Source organism: Oncorhynchus clarkii, chromosome 20 (genome assembly GCF_045791955.1).
Source record: "Oncorhynchus clarkii lewisi isolate Uvic-CL-2024 chromosome 20, UVic_Ocla_1.0, whole genome shotgun sequence".
Lineage (NCBI taxonomy): Eukaryota > Metazoa > Chordata > Actinopteri > Salmoniformes > Salmonidae > Oncorhynchus > Oncorhynchus clarkii.
The window spans coordinates 6,258,662-6,276,280 of NC_092166.1; the positions used below are offsets into that span (position 1 = coordinate 6,258,662).

A 17,619-nucleotide genomic window follows, 5' to 3' on the forward strand; every position below is an offset into this window, starting at 1 on the left:
CAGACCTCCAAAGAAGGTATTTGTTGTCGGCAGAGAATATTTTCCAGGTTACATTTTGGGATGACCACCAGGACCTCAGCTGCAAGGTCCTCTGCTGTTTCTCCATTCAATTCAACAAAATCAGGCAGTTTTGTTTCCACAGATGTGCTGCCATCATATATCTTACAATATCTGACCACTATTGGCAGCAGCTTTACATGTTCATGATTGGACACATCAATGGCCAGGGACACAAATTCAACCTGGTCTAGGTCCTGTGTTACCAAAGTAGTTGCCCATGGTGCTAACACGTTACTTACTATGGCTTCACATTTTGTCCTAGCACATGGTGCTAACACGTTACTCACTATGGCTTCACATTTTGTCCTAGCACATGGTGCTAACACGTTACTCACTATGGCTTCACATTTTGTCCTAGCACATGTAAACGTTGGCTCATAAAGCTTCCGTGTCAGTTGTGCTGTGCAGTCCATAGATCTGTAACTATGATTGTGTCGCATAGTGTGGTATGCAAAGACACCCTCCTGCACAGCTAAACCATATTCTTCTTGGGAAGGCTCTACCTTCTTGAAGAATGTGGTGACAGAGGGCAAACCAACACGGCCAATCGGAGAGGCTTTATGCTTTTTCATCTGTTGATGTTCCACCATTGCTACCAATTGAAAGAGAGGAATTACAAAGGGTGCAGTGAACCATTCTATTGTCTTGACCTGAGCGTATAAATGGAAATTCTCTCATGTCTGTTATAAAAAGTGCATTTCCGTTTCTTGGAAAGAGTCATAGTGTCTGTTCTTCACTCTCCTTGTGTCACTCTACTTACTCTCTTCACTTTTTCTTCTCCTCCAATCTTTCTCCTCCTCTTTTCTTCCTGTCCTTCTCTTCACCTTTCCACCTCACTCTTCTACACTCTCCTTGCTTCACTATTTTTTACTCCTTTAATTTCTCCTTCTCCTTCCTCTCCAATCTGTGTTAATAAATAGCATACTATTAGATAAAATACTTTGGTTAATAGATTCTGATTGCTTGCCATTGTTTGCCTCATTTATTATTATTTTTTTTTCATAAACATTGTTTGGAAAAATGAATTGTCTCTGTCACCATGTGACAGCTTTCCTCTTCTATCTCCTTCACTCTTTTTCCTATCCAGTCTTCCTCATCTCCTTCCTCTCCACTGCTAATGTTATCCATGAACATTTCTCAATATATTTCCACACTACTTATAATGCCAAACCATTTAAAATTGTTATCTACAAAAAATATTCTCAGAATTAATTGCGTTCATTTGATATAATCATATTTTCAAAATAGCCCGCATGTTTACATGTGAACGTTTTTTAACCTAGCTACCATAACAGTAGCTAGCTAACTTAGTCTACATAACTAACGTTAGCTAGCATAGCCTATTTAAAACCTTATAGAACAGACAATCTATCTATATAATAAATTGTGACATTATAACATCACTAGCTAGTATCTCAAACAATTGTAACTTACCTGGCTTGAAAAGACATTTGTGGTAATGTTGTGGATTCGCTTGCTTCTGGCCGAGTTTTCCACAGCAGTTTTCTCTAAAACTATCGCGAGCAAGTAGTTAGTAGAAGAAGAAGAGTGAATGAAGCTGCTATAGCGAGCAGCCCCCTCTGCTGGACAAAACAAGCACAATGTGATTGAGACGTCAACCCGTAGGCTCTGCTGCCAGGTCTTTCTTGCCAAGTAACATATTTCATTTTGCGGTCTGTTTTTAATGCACAGTTAAAAACGGGGACATTTCCGGGGACAGCTCCAGCCGGGGACAGGCCATCAAAAACGGGGACTGTCCCTGGTGAACGGGGACATCTGGTCACCTGGTCTTAGGGCTGAAATCCCGTTAACGGGATCGATATGACAACAGCCAGTGAAAGTGCAGGGCGCCAAATTCAAAACAACAGAAATCTCATACTTAAAATTCCTCAAACATACAAGTATCCTATACAATTTTAATCTTGTTGTTAATCCCACCAGTGTCCGAATTCGAATAGGCTTTACAGCGAAAGCACTACAAACGATTATGTTAGGTCAGAGCCAAGCCACAGAAAAACACAGCCATTTTTCCAGCCAAAGAGCAGAAAAGCAGAAAGAGAAAATTAATCACTAACCTTTGATGATCTTCATCAGATGACACTCATAGGACTTCATGTTACACAATACATGTATGTTTTGTTTGATAAAGTTCATATTTATATAAAAAAAATCTCAGTATACATTGGCGCGTTATGTTCAGTAGTTCCAAAAACATCCGGTGATTTTGCAGAGAGCCACATCAATTTACAAAAATACTCATTATAAATGTTGATGAAAATGCAAGTGTTATGCATGGAACTTTAGATACACTTCTCCTTAATGCAACCGCTGTGTCAGATTTTTAAAAAGCTTTACCGAAAAATCAAACCATGCAATAATCTGAGTATGGCGCTCAGAGAACAAATACATATATCCGCCATGTTGGAGTTAACAGAAGTCAGAAATAACATTAGAAATATTCACTTACCTTTGATGATCTTCATCAGAATGCACTCCCAGGAATCCCAGTTCCACAATAAATGTTTGATTTGTTCGATAATTTCCATAATTTATATCCAAAAAGCTACTTTTGTTAGCGCGTTTGGTAAACAAATCAAAACTCATGAAGCACGTTCACTAGTTGCAGACGAAATGTCAAAAAGTTCTGTTACAGTCCGTAGAAACTTGTCAAACGATGTATGGAATCAACCTTTAGAATGTTTTTAACATAAATCTTCAATAATATTCCAACTGGAGAATTCCTTTCTCTTCAGAAAAGCAAAATAACGGGAGATACCTCTCATGTGAAATGCGCGTGACCAGCGCGTGACTGCTGGCAGACCTCTGACTCATTCCCCTCTCATTCAGCCTCCCTTCATAGTAGAAGCATCAAACAAGTTTCTAAAGATGGTTGACATCTAGTGGAAGCCTTAGGAAGTGCAACATGATCAATCTCCCACTGCATCTTCAATAGGGGCTGAGTTGAATATCGACCAACCTCAGATTTCCCACTTCCAGGTTGGTTTTTGCCTGCCATATGAGTTCTGTTATACTCACAGACATCATTCAAACAGTTTTAGAAACGTCAGTGTTTTTTTATCCAAATATACTAATCATATGCATATATTAGCAACTGGGACTGAGGAGCAGGCAGTTTACTCTGGGCACCTTATTCATCCAAGCTACTCAATACTTCCCCCCCAGCCATAAGAAGTTTTAACACCAATGACTCGTGACTTGACTTAGACTTAAGCCTTATGACTCGACACCCTCCCCAAGCCCAAATATGAAAAATGATGCTCTTAAAAAGTGTGCAGCGCATCAACTCTTCATTTAACGGATTACAGTTTGAATCGGACAGCAGCCAATCAAATTGTGCCAGCTGAGAAAAAGTTGTGCGTGCGTGTCAGTGCAGAGGAACATCGGCGGGTGAGTTCAGATGGAGCCCTTGGAAAGATGATACCCCAAATTATAATTTTTAATTTATATATTTTCCGATATAAAGACGACGCTGTATCAACAAAAAAATGGATTGCAACCTGCAAAACATGCGAGAAGAAAATAAGAGGAAGGCGCAAGTTTGACATTTGAAGCTGCTGTTCTGATTGGTGTTAGTAATGACTAATGATACCTGTATTACCCGACCTGGCCATGGGGGGGCAGGGTGTCTCTACTGCTGTTCTCGGCAGTGAGGACCCACCATCGGCGGTGAGGACCCACCATCGGCGGTGAGGACCCACCATCGGCGGTGAGGACCCACCATCGGCAGTGAGGACCCACCAGGCAGTGAGGACCCACCATCGGCAGTGAGGACCCACTAGGCAGTGAGGACCCACTAGGCAGTGAGGACCCACTAGGCAGTGAGGACCCACTAGGCAGTGAGGACCCACTAGGCAGTGAGGACCCACCATCGGCAGTGAGGACCCACCAGGCAGTGAGGACCCACTAGGCAGTGAGGACCCACCATCGGCAGTGAGGACCCACCAGGCAGTGAGGACCCACCAGGCAGTGAGGACCCACCATCGGCAGTGAGGACCCACTAGGCAGTGAGGACCCACTAGGCAGTGAGGACCCACCATCGGCAGTGAGGACCCACCAGGCAGTGAGGACCCACTAGGCAGTGAGGACCCACCATCGGCAGTGAGGACCCACCATCGGCAGTGAGGACCCACCATCGGCAGTGAGGACCCACTAGGCAGTGAGGACCCACTAGGCAGTGAGGACCCACTAGGCAGTGAGGACCCACTAGGCAGTGAGGACCCACTAGGCAGTGAGGACCCACCATCGGCAGTGAGGACCCACCATCGGCAGTGAGGACCCACTAGGCAGTGAGGACCCACTAGGCAGTGAGGACCCACTAGGCAGTGAGGACCCACCATCGGCAGTGAGGACCCACCATCGGCGGTGAGGACCCACCATCGGCGGTGAGGACCCACCATCGGCGGTGAGGACCCACTAGGCAGTGAGGACCCACCATCGGCAGTGAGGACCCACTAGGCAGTGAGGACCCACCATCGGCAGTGAGGACCCACTAGGCGGTGAGGACCCACCATCGGCAGTGAGGACCCACTAGGCAGTGAGGACCCACTAGGCAGTGAGGACCCACCATCGGCGGTGAGGACCCACTAGGCAGTGAGGACCCACTAGGCAGTGAGGACCCACTAGGCAGTGAGGACCCACCAGGCAGTGAGGACCCACCATCGGCAGTGAGGACCCACCATCGGCGGTGAGGACCCACTAGGCAGTGAGGACCCACCATCGGCAGTGAGGACCCACTAGGCAGTGAGGACCCACCATCGGCGGTGAGGTCCCACTAGGCAGTGAGGACCCACTAGGCAGTGAGGACCCACCATCGGCGGTGAGGACCCACTAGGCAGTGAGGACCCACCAGGCAGTGAGGACCCACTAGGCAGTGAGGACCCACTAGGCAGTGAGGACCCACCAGGCAGTGAGGACCCACCAGGCAGTGAGGACCCACCAGGCAGTGAGGACCCACTAGGCAGTGAGGACCCACTAGGCAGTGAGGACCCACTAGGCAGTGAGGACCCACCAGGCAGTGAGGACCCACCAGGCAGTGAGGACCCACCAGGCAGTGAGGACCCACTAGGCAGTGAGGACCCACTAGGCAGTGAGGACCCACTAGGCAGTATGTAGCCTAAATCCTGCCTGATGTTACTGCTGTTCCTAAAACCATTGACATACGTTACTGTACGCCTACTGTAACCACACAAAGAGTGTGTGTATGTGTAACGGCTGTTGGTGGAAGAAGGTGAGGACCAAGGTGCAGAGTGGTACGTGTTCATCCTTTAATGGAACTGAACACTGATTAACAAAATGACGACGAGAACAACCAAAACAGTTCTGTCTGGTGCAGACACAAAAACAGAAAGCAACTACCCACAAAAACACAGTGGGAAAAAGCTACCTAAGTATTGTTCTCAATCAGAGACAACGATAGACAGCTGCCTCTGATTGAGAACCACACCGGCCAAACAACAAAGAAATACAAAACATAGAAAATGAACATGGAATGCCCACCCTAGTCACACCCTGGCCTAACCAAAATAGAGAATAAAACTGCGTGACAGTGTGTGTGTTAAGGTTGGGCGATTGTGTACAAGCCTACATGGCCCGATGGCACGATCCTCGATAGTCGATCACTATTGGAGTGTCTTTCTCATGGCTACCCATGTATTTCCATGGAAATATAAAATGTATATGGAAAGTAATAAATATATAGAGATTTTTTTTAAGCATTCATGATTTGCGTAAATGTAATATACTAACTATTACTCTTGTTAAGAATATGAAATGGTATTACATTTGGTGAAGAGCACATTATGACTTGTTTAGGACTCGAAACACAAAGTTTAGGACTTGATACTTGAGATGGTCTTGACTCGGACTTGGGACTTGACTTGGGACTTGTAAAACAATGACTTGGTCCCACTTCTCCAGACCATAATAGTACACTGTAGTAATCATTCACCTTTGGTCCCTAGACTGAGTTTGGGATCATCTACAGCCATGTGGAGGACAAACTCTACTGTGCTCAGAAGGGCAAAGGGGCTTTCCTCAACGGTGTGCCTCTATTTATTTTATCTTTATTTAACTAGGCAAGTCAGACACTACGTTGCAATTTAGACAGTTATAAGTTCCCAAATGTGCCATTTTTCAACCCAATAATACAGGTATGATTTTCAAAGGGCTCAGCATACATTACAGACGAAGAAATGTAAATGAAACATGCAGGTAAGGGAGTAGGAACTCAGGTGTGTGCAGAAACGCATAGCGCTATATAACACTGTTACAATGTCAATTCATGAGCCATATCTTTTGGACATCAATGTCAGTTGTGAAGATGTTCAGAAGTCTCCATGTTGTATCCGCTGAAGTGTTACTCCTCTTCATACCATCAGGCACTGAGTTTGACATGATGTCAAGGAAGGTTATTGCAGCGAGCAGCTCGGCCGTAGCCAATCAAAACGCACAGGTGGTCCAGGCCTTCCCCTGTACCCATGACAACGAGGATCCTAAAGCCAAGTAAGTGCACCTGTGGGATGCCTAGCAACGGACAGTGTTCAAAACGGGACATTAGGCACGGCACAGCGTTCTCCTTGTTTAGCCATTTGAACAATGAACCGCCATTGCTTTGGAGAGGTACGTCTTCGTGAAATAAAGACCAATTTAATTGAATATACAAATGTGTGGATTCTCATCGTTGAGGTTATGCTGCCACCTACTGTTTGTGTGTTCTACCTACATGTCTTTTACCATTGACATAGTGAAACGAAATGGTTATAATAACATCTCTTGATGCGCAATTCAGTTAAATCTCCATTACATTTATGCAGTAATGCCATATAATGTCAATCCCATATTGGTCAAATAAAATCACAGAATGGTTTTGGGTACAGTAAAAATCTGCTATCATATTCAGGTAGATTAAAAAAAATAATTTAAAAATCCAAATAAACACAGACACTGTTATAACGTTTAGGCTACACATTGAATTCTCATCTTGGTGTTATTTTTGGTGAGGCCACCATTTCATTTAATGAATGCATTGATGCCTGCCTATATCAGATGGATGCCGAGTCTGGTCTCATTACATAAGACAGAGGGTTAATTAAGGCATAAAAAAAACTGAAAGTAGAGTGGTTGGTCAGGGTGGATGGATGGGCGTATAATGCAAACGTCTAGTAACCTTTTGCCTGTTCAAATCTCCACATGGACAACTTGAACATTTGAGCTAATTAGCAACTACTTGCTACTTTAAAATGACTTAGCATGTTAGCTAACCCTTTAACCTAACTCTTAACCCTAACCTTAAACTCTAACCCCAACCCCTAGCCTAGCTAATGTTAACCACCTAGCTAACATTAGCGTTAGCCACCTAGCTAAAATTAGCAACAACCAAGTGCAATCTGAAACGTACAGTATCATACGAATTGTAATTCGTAACATATCACACTAATTGGAATGTCCTCGGATTTACATTTACTATATTACGCCTGCCCATGAGTCCAGGTTGCAATGCCCTACATTCAACCATCAAGCCTGGCTAATATTTCAAAACAAGTATTTTGTATTATACCAGGCAAGCCCATCATGACATTCAAATCAGGAGGACCCCTTTCCTCAGCGATATGGCCCATCTGGAGATGAGCCATAAGAGATGCACTATTTGAGCCAATAGGGTCAGTTACTGCAGCCACAACAACATTGAAACAGAATCCTACTTTAACCAATGACCAGCCAGCATTGGAAAGCATGGACGGTTTCGCAAGTTGGAACTGCATGGAGTGAAATGCCTTTAAAAGCCTCATTGTCACCTGTCCAGAGCACTTAGCTATGAATTGTATCCCACCAAACAGTGATTGACAATACTCTTGAAATGTAGAAAGCATTGTTCCCTGTTATCACAAGTTGAAATATTGACTTTGCCATGTTATTACATCTTGATCAATATTTCTCATGATCATGTGATTTGGTAAAGGGGTTATTTGGGCATTAAAAAAAAACTAGGAGGAACACGGCACTCTTCATACAACTAAAATGTCTTTAAAGCATCTTGACGTGTTTCGGCATAGGCCATCGTGGGAACTAGTGGGAATTTGTTATAAACATTTTATTTTCCCAAATAAGAGATATGATTATGGATATGATAAAAAATACAACCGCTTCAAATGCGCTCCTACTCTCCATTGTGATAGTGAGAGAGGTGTCAATGTGTTCAAACCCGCTGAACTGTGAATAGCATTGTGGTTTCCTCCTCTAAACTTGTGACCTATAGCTTTACCTTAACCTTTTGTGATGTAGAGCTAATAGGTTTATTATGGATAATGGATGGTGATTATGGATAATGGCGGTGGATAATGGATAGTGTATGGTGATTAAGGATAATGTATGGGGGTTATGGATAACGGAGGGGATATTGGAGGAGATTATGGATAATGTATGGGGGTTATGGATATTGGAGGGGGGTTATGGATAATGGGGGTTATGGATAATGGAGGGGGATTATGGATAATGGGGGTTATGGATAATGGAGGGGGATTGTGGATAATGGAGGTGGATATCTGAGGGGATTATGGATAATGTAGGGGGATTGTGGATTTTTAAAATACACTGAACACGCGGTTTGTTGATGTCAACGTTGTGAACAGAGTCCATCATGTTGGTGGTGTGGTTATGATATAAACAGGCATAAGCTACGGACCATGAATACAATTGTATTTTAACGATGGCAATTTGAACGCACAGAAATACAGTAACGAGATCCCGAGGCCCATTGTCGCGCCATTCATCCGCCACCATAACCTCATGTTTCAGCATGATAATGCACGGCCATATGTCGCAAGGATCTGTACACAATTCCTGGAAGCTGAAAATGTCCCCGTTCTTCCATGACCTGCGTACTCACCAGACATGTCACTCTTTGAACATATTTGAGATGCTCTGGATCGATGTGTACTGCAACGTGTTCCGGCCAATATCCAGCAACTTCGCATAGCTTGAAGAGGAGCGGGACAACATTCCCCAGGCCACAATCAACAGCCTGATCAACTCTATGCGAAGGAGATGTGTCGCGCTGCGTAAGGCAAATGGTTTGTCACACCAGATACTGACTGGTTTTCTGATCCACGCACCTACCTTTTCTTTTCTTTTTTTCAAATGTATCTGTATCCTTTTTATTTTATTTTTTTAAACGTCTGTGACCAACTGATGCATATCTGCATTCCCAGTCATGGTGAAATCCATAGAATAGGGCGTAATGCATTTATTTCAATTGACTGATTTCCCTTTATGAACTACTGTAACTCAGTTAAATCTTTGAAATTGTTACATGTTGCGTGTAAAAGTTTTGTTCAGTATTGCTAATGGCGTGCAATGGCGCAACACTGGCCAGTAAGCGGCAGCACATACCCGTCATTCGTCTTGTTGGGCAAAATAGCCAAGAAGAAGACCATTCTATGCGGAAGTAAAAAAAAAAAAAAAATTGTTTTATGCGGAAGTGGTGGCTTATTGACTTTTCCCAACGGTGAGATTTTAGTCTCTTTTTTTCTCGATCATTCGTATGCTAGTTACAGTCTCTTATTTCCTATTCTGTGCACAGACTAGCTCGATAACGTGTTGTGTGTTACATTTTAAGATGGAATGGTTATAAATCCTCGCATATAGCTCGAGGACTGTTAGGCTAAACCAATCTCGGATCAGTACTGTAAATCGTTTTTTAAATGGATAAACAAGACTTTATCTGAAAACATTTGCAATGCAAACAGTTTTATTATAGAATATCGCTATTTGTTTTAATTAAATGATTATACCATAATCTGTCAATGTACTTTCACATTCTTCCCATCAGTATAGGAGCAATCAGTCGTTCTTCCCTCTAGGGTTGCTATTTTTACAAAGGTCATGCTCTTGGAAAATTGAAATTACAGGAGGATTTGCCTCAGGTTTCATAAAGCTCTTATTCTGATGGAATTGACAGCATTTTCAGCTCCATTGCTACAAGCACATACTGGACCCAGTATTGGGGTAGCTAGTTTATTTGCAAATTTCTCCAACATAACCATAGTATGATCGATAAACTTTGAGGTGTTATTTTATCAATGTTTTATGTATTAAGTAAAACCTTTTCACTGTCTGTTCCACAGCATCCTTTTAAGGACATAGTTCTTACATCAAGGCACCATACCATGACTGACCTTTGGCAGAATGCCATGGACCATGCTGTGGCTCTGGCCAGGAAAGCAGGCTCGGTGAGTGTCTCTGTCTGTCTGTGTCTGTTTTTGTGTCTGTCTTTCCTTTGTCTGTTTTTGTGTTTGTCTGACTGTCTCTGTCTGACTATCTCTGTCTGACTGAGTTTGTGTCTGAATTTGTGTCCTGTCTGTCTGTCTTTCTGTCTGTTTTTGTGTTTGACTGTCTCTGTCTGACTGTCTCTGTCTGACTGAGTTTGTGTCTTAATTTGTGTCCTGACTGACTGACTGACTGACTGACTGACGGACTGACTGACTTTGTGTCTGTCAGAGCGTGTGGTGGTGCTGCTTGTCTTGTGGTTTTCTTCACTGACCTTTTGGCTTCAGACAGAAGTTCCAGTATTCAACTGTGTATCTATCTGCTGCAGCTTGTAAGGGATGCAGTACAGAATGACATGAAGGTTATGTTGAAGAGTTCTTCTGTGGACCTGGTGACTAAAACTGACCAAAAGGTGGAGCAACTCATTATAGACTCTGTGAAGGAGAAATTCCCCACGCACAGGTACAATAACTTACTGTGGCTTTGCATATATAAAGACATATCCTGAGACACACACACACACACACATACACACACACACACACACTCACACACACACCGGCACACTTCTTATAGCCCAAGAAAAGGAGAAGGATTTTTACAGGTATATTACAGAACCTCCCAATCAGTATCTGTTGGTGTTCAATCAGACATTATAAAGGTGATATTATACATGGTGTTTCTAGAGGATGCAGACATTATAAAGGTGTTATTATACATGGTGTTTCTAGATGATGCAGATGGGGCGGCAGGGTAGCCTGGTGGTTAGAGCGTTGGACTAGTAACCGAAAGGTTTCCCCGAGCTGACAAGGTACAAATCTGTCGTTCTGCCCCTGAACAGGAAGTTAACCCACTGTTCCTAGGCCGTCATTGAAAATAAGAATTTGTTCTTAACTGACTTGCCTAGTTAAATAAAGGTAAATCATTTTTTTGAAATGATGCCGACATTATAAAGGTGTTTCTAGATGATGCAGACATTATAAAGGTGTTTGGTGTTTCTAGATGATGCAGACATTATAAAGGTGTTTCTAGATGATGCAGGCATTATAAAGGTGTTTCTAGATGATGCAGACATTATAAAGGTGTTTCTAGATGATGCAGACATTATAAAGGTGTTTCTAGATGATGCAGACATTATAAAGGTGTTTCTAGATGATGCAGACATAAAGGTGTGTGGTGTTTCTAGATGATGCAGACATTATAAAGGTGTTTCTAGATGATGCAGACATTATAAAGGTGTTTCTAGATGATGCAGACATTATAAAGGTGTTTCTAGATGATGCAGACATTATAAAGGTGTGTGGTGTTTCTAGATGATGCAGACATTATAAAGGTGTGTGGTGTTTCTAGATGATGCAGACATTATAAAGGTGTTTCTAGATGATGCAGACATTATAAAGGTGTGTGGTGTTTCTAGATGATGCAGACATTATAAAGGTGTTTCTAGATGATGCAGACATGATAAAGGTGTTTGGTGTTTCTAAATGATGCAGACTATATGGACTTTAATGGCGATAGTTTAGTAGGTAGTTTTACGGAGAGGGGGCGATCTAGACTTGTCCAATAAGAAAACATTGTGCTACGGAAAATGAAAATGAGCATTTCAGATTGTCCCTCTCTGTTGCAGTCTGTTTCCTTTAGTGCCTTAATGATGTTGCACGCAGAGAGAGAGCTGAAAACACAGGCGAAGCCGCCTCTGGCTTTACATAGAAACAAATGGAGGTCGACTGGGTTGTTCTTTTCCTGTGTGTGTTTAAGCAGCTTTGTGAACATGACCTTGTTCTCCTTGTGTTGCAGTTTTATAGGCGAGGAGTCGGTGGCTGCTGGAGAGCCCTGTGTTCTAACTGACAACCCAACCTGGATTGTCGACCCGGTAGACGGAACCACTAACTTTGTCCACGGGTAATTTATTAAATTATTGTTATTTTCTCAAATAAAATGTGGTAATCGTTTTGTGTCGATTTTAAAATATCTTATCAAACAGCTGATTTCCATTTAATCCTGTCATTATGTAGCACATTTTCTCATCTTACTGTAGCACTGGTTATCTTATTTAACACCGTCTTTCTGAAATTCATGGCTTCCAACAGATATCCATTTGTTGCCGTGTCTATTGGCTTTGCAGTCGACAGAAAGGCAAGATTTCCTATTAATCATTCAGAGTTTTTCTGAGCCTAGAGAACTCGTGAGACATTTCATTGTTCATTCTTCATTTTAAAATTGCAAAGTTTTGCACCTACAAGTGTTAAATCTGCAACATAATTGTTGCAGTTGAGTGAGTGTCTCTGTCTGTCTGTCTGTCTGTGTCTGTCTTTGTCTGTTTTTGTGTCTGTCTTTCCTTTCTGTCTGTTTTTGTCTCTGTCTGACTGTCTCTCTCTTTTACAGCATTCTGTGTTTCATAAATTAGATTTTTTTTTAAATGGTCAACTGACCGGGAAGATCATCTATGTTTAAACCAGTATAATGTATATTCATCACCAGTCATTAAAGGGGCTATGTTTAAACCAGTATAATGTATATTCATCATCAGTCATTAAAGGGGCTGTAAAAGTCTAAAATGTTATTGAATTTAGATTTCTCTTTTTGGATTTTGAATTGTGGTTGATTGTGTACCCTAACCTCTTTCACGGTGTATAGGGGGGTAGTGAATCCCTGTTCAGATTGCCACCGCAACAGACATTCCTCTCTTGTTTCCCTCAGCTGGAGTTTGGAGTGGTGTACAGCTGCATAGAAGACAAGATGTACACAGCCAGGAAAGGGAAGGGGGCCTTCTGCAATGGACAGCTCCTTAATGTGTCAGACCAGAAAGGTTCAGTAGTTAGTTCAACCAGTGCATCTATAGTGCTGTATAATACTAGTATTACTATGTCTCTCTGAGTTCACTACTATTCATATTTTACTTTACTAGAGACCAGTGTTTCCCAATCTTTTATTAGGTGAGAAGCCACATATTTACATTTCCCTACTCCGTTTGAGTCCAGATTTACATTGTAGTGCTGCATTTAAACTAGTATTTCATTTTTGTTAAAATAACTATTACAATTCATGAGCATTACAATTCATGAGCATTACAATTCATGAGCATTACAATTCATGAGCATTACAATTCATGAGCATTACAATTCATGAGCATTACAATTCACGAGCATTACAATTCACGAGCGTTGCAATTCACGAGCGTTGCAATTCACGAGCGTTGCAATTCACGAGCGTTGCAATTCACGAGCGTTGCAATTCACGAGCGTTGCAATTCACGAGCGTTACAATTAATGAGCATTACAATTCACGAGCATTACATTTCACGAGCATTACAATTCACGAGCATTACAATTCACAAGCATTACAATTCACGAGCATTACAATTCACAAGCATTACAATTCACGAGCATTACAATTCACGAGCATTTGCAACATCTTTAGTACTTAACACAAATTTGTAATCCTTTATACACATCATCATTCAGTTCTGACCTACTTCCCTCCTCACACTCCCCTGCTAACCTTCCCTCCCTGTCTCTCTTACCCTGTCTATCCAAAAAACCTGAAATAGGAATGTCACTGAAGTGCTGAACTTTCTCATTACAGAAATCAGCCAGTCTATCATTGCTACTGAGTTTGGTTCCAACAGAGACACAGAGGTGGTTGACAAAATCTTCTCCAGCATGAGGAAGATCCTGTGTTTACCCATCCACGGGTAAGAATGCCCTGGCCACGTTTAGAATGTCATCCACGGGTAAGAATGCCCTGGCCACGTTTAGAATGTCATCCACGGGTAAGAATGCCCTGGCCACGTTTAGAATGTCATCCACGGGTAAGAATGCCCTGGCCACGTTTAGAATGTCATCCACGGGTAAGAATGCCCTGGCCACGTTTAGAATGTCATCCACGGGTAAGAATGCCCTGGCCACGTTTAGAATGTCATCCACGGGTAAGAATGCCCTGGCCACGTTTCCAAATGGCATACTTCCATACTACTTATTAGACATTGCGTGGAGGCCAAGTATTTAAATGTTTTCTTGAAAGACTAGGATGGCATACTACATTAGCTGAGAAATGAGTATGGGACCACTCTGCATACTATTCAGGAAGTTTTTTCACATTTGGTATGTATACCTTCATACCATCAGATAAGACTCTGCTTTGTGTGGGTAACTTGATGACATTAACCCTGACTCTGACGCTGGAAAAGCTTTGTGCAAGCAATAGTCTTGTCCAATAAGAAATGCCAGTTTTAGTTGTCATTTTGTTAAGGTAATGAACACAACCTCTCTCTGTCCCATCTTCCTAGGATTCGAGGTGTGGGCACAGCGGCCACAAACATGTGTCTGGTGGCGTCGGGCTGCGTGGAGGCCTACTACGAGATAGGGATTCACTGCTGGGACATCGCTGCCGGGGCCATCATAGTCACAGAGGCAGGGGGCGTCCTCATGGATGTAGATGGTACGTCACTGTATATCCCAGATAGCACATAGACCTCCGCCCCACATTTGGCTCCTGAGTGGCGCAGGCGGTCTAAGACACTGCATCTCAGTGCTAGAGGCGTCACTACAGACCCTGGTTCAGCGGTCTAAGACACTGCATCTCAGTGCTAGAGGCGTCACTACAGACCCTGGTTCAGAGGTCTAAGACACTGCATCTCAGTGCTAGAGGCGTCACTACAGACCCTGGTTCGATTCCAGGCTGTATCACATCCGGCCGTGATTGGAAGTCCCATAGGGCGGTGCGCAATTTGCCCAGCATCGTCCGGGTTAGGGTTTGGCCAGTGTAGGCCGTCATTGTAAATAAGAATGTGTTTTTAACTGACTTGCCTAATTAAATAAAGGTTACATTATTTTTTTTAAACATAGGCACCATGAACACATTATTTGTTACTTTTATATTTTTTATATATTCTTTTTACTTCTCTATTATTTACTTAACAATAATTTTTCTTAAAACTACATGGTTGGTTAAGGGCTTGTAAAGTAAAGCATTTCACTGTAAAGTGCATGTGGCAAATACAATTCTGATTTGATTTGATACCTTGGGAAGATGCAGTGGTGACATCAGAACGAATGGCTACTTTCTATGTTGTACAGATCTACGTTGCCAGGCAACGACGTTCTATTATGATGTCGCGGCAGCGTCCTCTTCACAATGTGTAAACGCTTCTCCCTACTACATATTCCCAGCCCATTTTGATGCGTCGGCCAAATGGTTTGCGTGTTCACTCGTAAAAATGGGTGGTACCGTGTGGCGCTAACAACGGCCAAGGTTGTGGGTTCAATTCCTGCAGGGATGAAACGCGTATACACTTACTGTACTGTGTGTCACTTTGTATGGAAGTATCTGCTAAGTGGTACTAATCACAGTATATAGTACTATTATGCACAATAGCACTCAAGATCCAATCACAGATCAGCATAGACTTCAATTAATCCTCAATAACAATCGATTACCCAGATGCTGAGATTTGATCAGTTTGTAAAAATGACAATGTTGTTGTTGTAATTTAGCAGTTGTATTTTCATTAACAATTAATTAATGAACAATTCCTGCAGGGAATACTTTAACTAGTTTTACTTTCGTTATCAATAGTTAATAAGATATAAGTTTCTTTACAGCTATAAAAAAAATATTCCAACATGAATTGTTCATTTTTCTAGGTGGACCATTGGATCTCATGTCCAGAAGGGTTGTTGCTGCAAATAACAAGATTATCGCTGAAAGGATTGTCAAAGAGATTGACGCGTTTACCCCTCTGCGAGATGATGCATCTACAGAGACAGAAGACTGAACAAGGAAAATTGTTATGTTTTAAGTCATATTCTTAGGGGGGAAAAAAGTGTTTTGTAAGCTTGTTTTATTTTTTTTCCAAAAGATATCACTTTTCTTGAACAATTCTGGTCATTTAAAACCAAACCTTTTTGTCCTAGCATTCTATGTTTTATACGTTTTTAATTAGTTCATTTTTAAATATTATAATTGTTTTATGTCAGGAAGATCATTTATGTTTTAACACATAGATCAGTATTGTATATGTATCTCCAGTCATGTATGTAAAAAAATAAATATATTTATATATATTTTATTTTATTGAGTTTAGATTTTTCCTTGGTTTTTGAAGTGTACAACATAGTGAACTGATGAGTAAAGAAATGGTCCCACATTGCTTAGTTGGTAGAGCACGGCGTCTACAACGCCAGGGTTGTGGATTCGATTCCTAAAAGTATGATAATGTCTGCACTCACTACTTACTTCCTTGTAAGTCGCTCTGGATAAGAGCATCAGCTAAATGACTGAAATGTTAAAACTCAGTCAATTCAAGGTTTAATGCAGCTGAAAAAGGGGCTCTTATCCAGGAGTGTGAAAGGTCCGGATAGAACTATGTCCACTTAATGTTGCACCCTACTGGATTGCATTTTCATTTGAAATGCGCTGTTAAATTATATTAATTTAGTTCTGCACTTACTTAAAGCCTACAGTTTTATATAATTTTTTTTTAAATGACTTTTTAAAATCATGAATGAGCTTTCATGATGTCTTTATGTTAAGTCTCCCTTTATAGCCACGTTTTATACCTGCTACTGACATGCGTCCTCCTTTGTCCTGACTGTGTCCACATCCTGTTTGTAGATGATTAAAAGACACGTTGTGAACAGATCCTCCGGAGGTGGTCGGACACGCGTTGTGTCTGGATATCTTACAAGTGTAGACGGATCTGGACAGCGAAACCATTTAAATCGTCGTTATCCCCACCTTTTTTTTTTTTAAACAAGTGGCACCATTGACTTATTGACATTAATATGTGTCTTTAAAATAATATGAACGTAATTAATTTTTTTATGGAATATCTGTCAAATAATTTGAATTACAGGGAGGGACCATGGAAATCTGGTCACACTGCAGACACAGTGGACGGATGAGAGACACACTTTAATAACATGTGTGAGCACAATCATAATATGGACAAGTTCAGGAACAAGGACGCATGTTAGCGCCAGGTGTCAACAGCTTGCTCAGTTACCTGGGGGTGGCAAGTAGCCTAGTGGTTAGATCGTTGGCCCAGTAACCGAAAGATTGCTGGGTCAAATCACCAACATGGTAAAAATCTGTTGTTCTGCCCCCTGAACAAGGCAGTTAACCCACTGTTCCCTGGTAGACTGTCATTGTATATAAGAATCTTAACTGACTTGCCTAGTTAAATTAAGGTTACATTATATATATATATAAAGAGCAGCAGCTAGCAACTCAGCTCCTCAAAGGCCAACATGTTCTTATGTTCCCAGTCGGCTG

General features: G+C 41.9%; 1 protein-coding gene across 2 annotated transcripts; it reads left to right on the forward strand.

Annotated features, from left to right (window-relative positions):
* Positions 1 to 9,541: 9,541 nt before the first annotated feature.
* On the forward strand, positions 9,542 to 16,395 carry LOC139377220 (inositol monophosphatase 1). Of its 2 annotated transcripts, XM_071120222.1 has the most exons (9): positions 9,542 to 9,583; positions 10,203 to 10,307; positions 10,673 to 10,806; positions 12,142 to 12,246; positions 12,435 to 12,480; positions 13,045 to 13,153; positions 13,930 to 14,038; positions 14,633 to 14,784; positions 15,990 to 16,395. In XM_071120222.1, exons 2-9 carry the CDS (start codon positions 10,245 to 10,247, stop codon positions 16,118 to 16,120), a joined length of 849 nt encoding a protein of 282 aa, XP_070976323.1. In that variant the 5' UTR covers positions 9,542 to 9,583; positions 10,203 to 10,244; the 3' UTR covers positions 16,121 to 16,395. The 2 variants fall into 2 exon arrangements, with proteins under 2 accessions (XP_070976323.1, XP_070976322.1); XM_071120221.1 differs by lacking the exon at positions 9,542 to 9,583 and having other exon boundaries at positions 10,166 to 10,307.
* Positions 16,396 to 17,619: the final 1,224 nt, after the last annotated feature.

What these genes read in the sequence shown, in the direction of transcription:
- LOC139377220 (XM_071120222.1), top strand. Translation starts at nt 10,245, where the DNA reads ATGACTGACCTTTGGCAGAATGCCATGGACCATGCTGTGGCTCTGGCC. An exon ending in ACCACTAACTTTGTCCACGG is followed by an intron (nt 12,247 to 12,434) that starts GTAATTTATTAA and finishes GGCTTCCAACAG; the next exon opens with ATATCCATTTGTTGCCGTGT. An exon ending in CTGTGTTTACCCATCCACGG is followed by an intron (nt 14,039 to 14,632) that starts GTAAGAATGCCC and finishes CCATCTTCCTAG; the next exon opens with GATTCGAGGTGTGGGCACAG.